The sequence below is a fragment of the Teleopsis dalmanni genome, chromosome 1, assembly GCF_002237135.1.
Source record: "Teleopsis dalmanni isolate 2A chromosome 1, ASM223713v2, whole genome shotgun sequence".
In the NCBI taxonomy this organism is placed as follows: Eukaryota; Metazoa; Arthropoda; class Insecta; order Diptera; family Diopsidae; genus Teleopsis; species Teleopsis dalmanni.
Genome location: NC_051846.1, coordinates 79,345,063 through 79,353,037, shown reverse-complemented (window position 1 = coordinate 79,353,037; position 7,975 = coordinate 79,345,063). Strand labels below are relative to the sequence as shown.

Here is a 7,975-nt window from a genome sequence, read left to right as displayed (position 1 = left end):
TAAGTATGTTTTTATTCCACAATTTTTAGATTAAATTGCATGGCTTTATTGAGAAAACCGCTGTTTCTTAGATAAGCTGTGTTTCACAATAGTTCAAGCATCCTTTTATATAACCCAAGCACTCAACGAAATTGTTTTTAGTGTATGTTGTTATATATATTATTTATAAGATAGTTACTTATATCACTACAGTGTCACTATGGTTAATAAGCCAACTGGAGTCTACTTTTCCTTTTGTTCCCATTTGAATTGCTCGTTACTGCAGAATATGCTAGTGTTACTCTTGTTTTATTCCTAAGTTTTTTGACATTATTCATAAATTCAAAATTAAGAACTACATAGAGGTATATATTATACATATATTGTACATGAAGATGGCAAGATCAAATGAGCAAAACATGAATGTATGGTATAGAATGTTACATATATACTTTTATATATATATATATATATTCACATATAATATATATTAAATAAAACTTTAGAAAAATATGTCGAAGCTAAATTTCAGCTAAAATTGCACTGGGCATAATATTTGGTAGAACTAATACAAGTTCTTCTATACTTCGGAAGATTAAGAATGTTAATATATATATTGCTTTATTGTTTTTTGAAAATAATAAAAAATGTTTAGAATTTTAAACATTATATCCTTTTGGCTTCATTCGGAAAATATCGAAAATTCTTTATTTTCTCTCATTTACTCAATTAATCTGCTTAATTTAACAAGCAATACTTTTCTTATTTTAATTAAATTATTATCCGAAGGCAGTTCTTGCGATTACATAGCGGGCTTAATAGGCTATCCAACAGACGATGATAACTAACATTGGGCTATAACTCTATTGAAATCTATGCAAATTTTATCTCTCGATATCGCTGTCATTATCTTACATCCACTTCTTGATTTTTATATAGTATATTGTGTGAGTCCATCCTGTGTCTAGCAATCGCAGTTAATTCTCACAATCTTATCCTTGCTTATTTTGCTTCATAACACGCAATACCTACACAATGTAAAGAATTCATTAATAATAAATTGACATTAATATAATATAGTGAAAGCTTTCCTAACAAATATCTCTGTTAAACGAAAACTGATCTTGGATGGACAATTATTTTCAAAGCAACATTTATTTAAAATATAGTTCATCTACTATGTTTTCCCAATATAATCTTTATTTTTCTTCTTTTCTAGTAAGTTAAGAAATGTTATTTCCTATGCTAAATCAGCACCTGCTTTTCATTGCCTTCGATTCAATCATGCCCCTTCATCTGTAATATCCATACTTGATCATTTAATCCTAGTGTGTTCAGTTTTATGTTACTTGATGATATTTGATTGTCTTTTGTCTATCAAGATTGTTTTTCTTCGATTTTGATATTTGTTTAAGATTGAATTGAACATACATCGATCGAATATAATTCCACTTGAATGATGGTAATTTTATTCTTCTCTACGGCCCATTAGTAAAAGAATAGTAGTAAAATAGTAAAATGGTTCTATAGCAATGCAAAATTATGCATGTGGTCGATACTTTATTACAATTGTATGATGATTGAGCTCTATACGATGACTCCTTCATATTTAAATGTTTATACAAATTTTACTTCTTTACCAATTTGTTTGTTACGCTTCAATTATAACACATCCACACGATCCATAAATAAATAAGGTGCTTTATCTCTTATGCATTGTGTAATTGTTGAAGACTTTTGTTAGTATTTACATCAGTATATTTTTTTTTGTATATACAATTAAAATATAAAATAAAATTCAATTTGTATTGTTTAAATAATTTATATTAAACGCATTAATAATTTGTGACTAATATATTTGCTTTATGCAGTATAAGGTTAGAAATATTCGTTTTCGTACATAAACCCACCGAAGTTTTATAAACTTCAGACACATATATATATAATATTGGATATAGTATAAGTTAATTCAATACATTCAATAAATTGTATAGCACGTAAATATTTTGTATATATAATATTTATAATATTTCAACTTTACATAAAAATGCGACATATACAATTTGTAGAACATTTGATTTACAAATAACAATAAAAATAACTTGGAATGAAAAAAAAAATAATTATTAAGCAGCTTAAGCTCAGATTTAATTCTGTAATTCGATCATTTTTTACTGGTTTTTTCGGGAGCTATCATAATTTGGGGGTAAATCCTGAAATAAACAAATAAATTTTAAAGAAAATATATATTTAATTTATAATCCATAATATGTACTTACGTTATAAGAAGGCGGCATATCACTAGGTCCAGGATTATTACCGTGTTGGTTATAAGGTGTATTATAGGCACTTGCCATAGCTTCAGCTTCTTTTGAATCTAAAAATTTAAAAATAAAATTGAATTAAATGAATATATACATTGACACATTTAACTGAATATATAAAAAATTAACATAAAATTAAATAATGTATACAAATGATAAAAAAAAAAACATTAACAAATTCAATATAACATAAAAGCTTACTTTTGAAAAATTTGAAGAGTGTAAAGAAGTACAAGTTCATGCTTCTTATTTAAGGTATAATAACAGGAATTGGTATAAAACAGAAATTCGAATACATCGGATATATAGGATAGTTATAGTAATAATATTGCGTGCTGCCTGCAACTCAGGAGTACAGAAATACAAAAGAAAAATAAATGAAAAAAAATATTTTAATTAATTTTAAGTGAAAAACTTTTGGTGTTAATTTTCATTATATTTTTGCCAAAACTTCTCGGCTTTTAAAGAAAAAATTTAAGTGAAACAAATGCTTTGAGTACCTTCTGGATTGACTTAAAGTTGATTTTGTGACAATTTGTTGAAGAATTTGTCTTAAGAATTTATTTAAAAGGCTGGAAAGTAAGGTAAAAGTTTTGTTAATACTTTTTAATTACATCATTAAAAAATTATATGCAGTTAATTTATGATTTCTTAACCTTAAGCATATATCTTTTTTTGTGCGGTTCATTTCTAAAACCGATTGTTTTCACGTAGTAAGACACCGAGTTAGTCCAAAGAAAATTAAATATAATTAGTAACCAAATAAAAAGACACTATGAATTTTGTTAATTGACTATTATACATTACATAAAATTCAATATATAAAATATTATATATATGTATGTATTAATATAATAGGTATGTATAGATTTATTTTTTTTCAAGTGTCAAATGAATTGTATAAATTAAATTTATTAAAGTAATAAAACTACAATTATGAATTAACTTTTAAAGATTACATTTCGCAGCGAAATTTTCTGTTATATGCATTAAAATAATTAAGTCAATAGTTTTTAAAAGAAATCAAACGAATATAAAATTCATAAATTAAGTTAAAATTCAAATGATTTAATTTATCTGTTTGGTAATAGCAAGAAATAATAACAGTTAAGTAAATTTATATAGCTGTCGTTTATGCGTTAACTTTAATAATAGTACAATAATTGCAATTGTAAGTTACAAATGGACTCACAATCTGATCTGAAAAATGCAAATTAAGTGTACGTTGACTTTGTGTTAACAGGCAAGTCTATGACTAGTTCTGATTCCTGATGGTAGCAGTTAAAAAATTTATTTACGGATAAGATATATCAGATAAGTCTAAATATCACTGATAGATTGTATTTAGATACATAATGAACAATCGTATTATCAGCCTATAATTCGACTTGATTAAAAAATAAATTCAAAGTTTAAGATTTAAATATTTTCCAACTTTACCATTTTTCTATTCGAAATAGATTACTTGCCATCGGACAAAAAAATATTTAAATTAAAATAATTTTAATATTTAATATTATAAAAAATATTTAAATATAATTACCTATGAAAACGGTCTGGGCACAAAGTGTCCGAAAGTAAAATTTTAAAACTCGTTTTTGAATTTTGTAAGAAAATTGCAACAAACTTTATCTGTCACGTGACATGGTCCATATAAGATATAGCCCGTATGAGAAATGGCAGGGATTTTGGAATCGATTGCGGTCATTGACGGTCATAGCTGAATGTGACATATTTTTAAGTTCACTTTGACTGATTAAGCTTTTTCTTTTGTTTTCAAGAATATATTAATATTAGAAAAAGAGAAATCTTGGAAAAAACGGCACATTCTCGAAAGTTCAAGAATTCAAGAGAAAATCAACTTGAACATAAAAATAAAAGAAGATACGGAGAATATACCTAAGCTCAAATTATATTGCCGCTCTATAATAAACAAATCGAAAGTGGCGGCAATATAGAGAAGAGATCATAAAATTTATAAAAACAATTTTTAATTTATACATTGAAATGTTAAACAGTGAAAAACTTAAGCTAAAACTTAACATTGTTGGTAAATATTATAATTAAATAATTCTAACACTTTAAAACTTATTAATGAATTGTTAACTATTGATATTGTTTTGTTATTATTGTTGTTGTTATTTATTTGTTTACAATCTAAATTTTATACATTATAAAAATAAAAAAAATATATTTGTAAAATTGTTTTCGCATTGTAAAAATTATAATTATTAAATAATAAAAAAATTTTTCAGGCACCCCTGAAGATGTTTGAAAAAAACCAACGAAACGTCCAGTCACAAGACCAGAGTAGCCTAAACAAATATTATAATTTTTTTGTTTTCTTTTTTAATAAACTAAATAGTTTTTACACAGTTTATTAAATATGTATTATTAAAATTTTATAAAAATATAATTTGTTAATTATTTAAAATTTTTCCATTTGCTTTACTCTTGCAAATGGAGAAAAATATTATTATAATGATAATAATTAAAATATTAAAAATTGCTTTATAAATTAACATTTTCAATATCAACACATTCATAGACGTGGGTAGTGGTTCCCTAAGACAATATTGTGACATAGAAAGATATCTTATGGCGTAATACCCACCCACTTAACAACAAATCAGATCATTCATTAAGAGATCATGCAAGTTTAGTGCAACAAATTGAAATACAATTCATGGAATTATATTTTTTTTGTATTAAGAAAGTTATATACATAATTCAATGACAGTGTTTTAGAGTTTAAGAAACTTATAATTATATTATTATTTTCGAATAATAATGTTTATAGTAATTTGCTTTTATATTATGTATAGAATAAAAAAAATTATTATTTTTATATTGCATTTTTGATTTTATAATGAATATTATATATAGAGAAATTAAATATATATAAACTCTTACTTAAGATATATATTATAAAAGACATAAACATAAACATAAATAATGAATTATAATAATAAAACTTTAATAGATAATCAAACAATCAAATAGTAATATATAGTAATAAAAATAGAATAGTAAACATAAAAAATTGTAATGAAAATGTTATTACCAATAATCTTGTAAGATAATAAATTTATTCAACTACTTAAAGTAAGAATATAACTACTACAATACAGTTTATGTTATAGCACATATACAATTATAATAAAAGTAAAAATATATCAATAATAATATAATAATAAAAATATGATAAGAAATAACATAAAATATGATAAATTTTTATTAAAAACATAATGTACATATAAACGTAATAATCAATATTATATTAAAAATTTAATTGTATTAAATATATGTTGTAAAAATTTAAATAGTACAAAATACTGATATAAATATTTAATTCATAAGGTATGCAATAAAACTAAAGTAAAAAATAATAAATATATATTAAAATTCTTTTAATGCTAAATTTAACATAATCTCAGGAGTGAGTGTATTTATTTAAGTTAGATTGCAACTAAGTAACTGAAACATATATATGAAATTAAATTAGTAAAAACATTTTTTTATTTTCTAATATTTGTTAAAATATCACAAAAATTAATATATTTCCCAATAAAAATGATTATTCACAATTATATAATTAATGGGTTTGGTAAATATGAGATATACATTTATTAAAACTGAATTGTTAAAAGATTATTAAATAATTATATATTATGTAATTTTATTTATAATTATTTCAAAATGTTTATGAATTCCAAAACCAAAAAAATTTCTAAAAAGTAACATCAAATGAACATGCAAAAATAAAATTATGAAATCCTGGATAAATAGTAAATGATAAATGCGAAATGTCTTCAAACATTTGATTCTTTAGGTTTACACTCACTTGGTGGTGGTGCACTGAAACCCATAACACTGCCAGCGGCACCTGCTGGTGCGCCACCGGGTGGATACTGATATCCACCTCCTGGTGCTGAAGGCTGCTGTTGACCTGGATAGCCTCCATGATAACCACCTTGCTGTGGTGGTTGAGCACCAGGTTGCATCGCGAACCCACCTGCCTGTGGTGCTCCGTAACCAGGTGCACCATATGGTGGCGGCTGAAAGCCAGCGCCCCAATTATGTGGTGGTTGTTGTGGCTGTTGAGGTTGTTGTGCTGGTGGCAATGAAAATCCATTCCAGCTTGGTTGTTCATTGTTATATTGTTGTGGCTGCTGTGGCTGCTGTGGCTGTTGTGGTTGATAATTAGGCTGGTGATTCGGATTATAAGCAGGTGCTAAATGCATTAGTGCAATAATAAAAAATAAAAATCTTATTAAAAATTTTGAAACACGCATAATCAGCGTAAAACCAATATTAAAAAATGTGAAATCAAAAATGATGACAAGTATTTATTTTCATAAAAGCCGAGAAGTTTACGTTTATAAAATTAAATATATGACAAACTTACGTCCAGCTATACCAGGATAAGGAGGCGGATTATCGCTTACAAAAACTGAGTTTGGTGCCGGACCTGTGAAAGCTGTGTGAGCCGGCAGCCAACCATAATAACCAGGCGGTGGCTGATAGGCTGGTGGTGGTGCTTCGTGCCAAGCTCCAGATGGCGTATATGGTGGAGGATCATCATTGAATAGACCCTGACGCACATTGCTTTGAGCTGTTGCTGCAGCTCGTAACAGCGCTTGTCCGTACTCGATAGCGCCTCCTGCTTTGAAGTATAACTTAAATTTGACCTCCCCAACAAAGTTACCATTCGGTTGAGCACGTACTTTGCCTTTTATATAATTGGCACCAAAAACGGGCTGCTCAATTTCAACCTGAATTACATTGATACAATTAATTCAAAAATAATTTATTAAAAAATGTATGCGTTATTTTACATCTGACATAGCAATGAATGGTGCACTGAAGGATTGCAAAATATCCGCCGGTTTTTTGTTGTTAAAGATAATACGATGTGAAGTCAAATAAATTCGTCCTTGTTTTGAGCCCTTGAAAACTGAATTATCCTGTCCGGAGAATTCCATTGAAACCGAATCGCTGTGCAACAATATACTGCAATAAAATTAAATATGTTATGTATAAAATAGTAATTACATTCTTAATTAATATTTCACAAATAATAGACATTAGTTTGGACATCATATTGTACACCACTGAAATGCATTTAATTTCGCAATGATCTCATTGTATTAAGCAGATATATATCAGCGTTTATGTTATAAACACCACACTACACCAACCCCCTTCAATCTTAAAATACATTCTTAAGAAAACCAAACATTTGTGACTATTTTAAATAGTGGAATTTCTTACTATTCGCCAGCATGTATTAATACGCCATTACTAGCGTGTGCCGTATTTACAGACATTTTGTTAATTTTATAACTTATAGAAATTAATTAATATAAAATTTATATACGCAATTAAACTGCGACACAACACAAGATTTTTTCTGGAACTGTCAAATGATTCATATGTTTTCCTACCAAAACGTTTCAATTTATTTCAAAAAATTAGGTGTTCGCGTTGGCAACAGCTTTTTATTCATGTAAAATCTATTGGAGCATTCACAATTGACAATTGTTCTATGCTATAAAAATGATTAAAAGTATTATTTGTTTTAATTTGCTTTTGTCAAAATTTATTGAAAATATTTAAATGCAAGTGATAGTCAAGTCCTAGTTGAATAAAAACAGTTTGTTATTCGACGA

The 7,975-nt window shown here is 26.4% G+C and overlaps 1 protein-coding gene across 4 annotated transcripts; it reads right to left on the bottom strand.

The window, feature by feature from the left end:
* Positions 1–1,985: 1,985 nt before the first annotated feature.
* Positions 1,986–7,742, bottom strand: LOC119667938 (WW domain-binding protein 2). 4 transcript variants are annotated; one of them, XM_038077291.1, is made up of 6 exons: positions 7,578–7,741; positions 7,142–7,316; positions 6,712–7,078; positions 6,148–6,537; positions 2,259–2,356; positions 1,986–2,192 (listed from the first exon to the last, which is right to left on the bottom strand). In XM_038077291.1, exons 1-6 carry the CDS (start codon positions 7,631–7,633, stop codon positions 2,151–2,153), a joined length of 1,128 nt encoding a protein of 375 aa, XP_037933219.1. In that variant the 5' UTR covers positions 7,634–7,741; the 3' UTR covers positions 1,986–2,150. The 4 variants fall into 4 exon arrangements, 2 of the variants coding, with proteins under 2 accessions (XP_037933219.1, XP_037933220.1); XR_005251446.1 differs by lacking the exon at positions 1,986–2,192 and adding an exon at positions 2,804–2,875 and having other exon boundaries at positions 2,268–2,356; positions 7,578–7,742; XR_005251445.1 differs by lacking the exons at positions 1,986–2,192; positions 2,259–2,356 and adding exons at positions 2,551–2,642; positions 2,804–2,875.
* Between the last annotated feature and the right edge of the window lie 233 nt (positions 7,743–7,975).

Excerpts from the sequence above, each read along its gene's own strand:
- LOC119667938 (XM_038077291.1), bottom strand. The coding sequence starts at position 7,633 with ATGTCTGTAAATACGGCACACGCTAGTAATGGCGTATTAATACATGCT. Across the intron at positions 7,079-7,141 it reads CATTCATTGCTATGTCAGAT|GTTGAAATTGAGCAGCCCGT; the intron begins GTAAAATAACGC and ends AATGTAATTCAG. Across the intron at positions 2,357-6,147 it reads TTTCAGTGCACCACCACCAA|ATTCAAAAGAAGCTGAAGCT; the intron begins GTGAGTGTAAAC and ends TTAAATTTTTAG.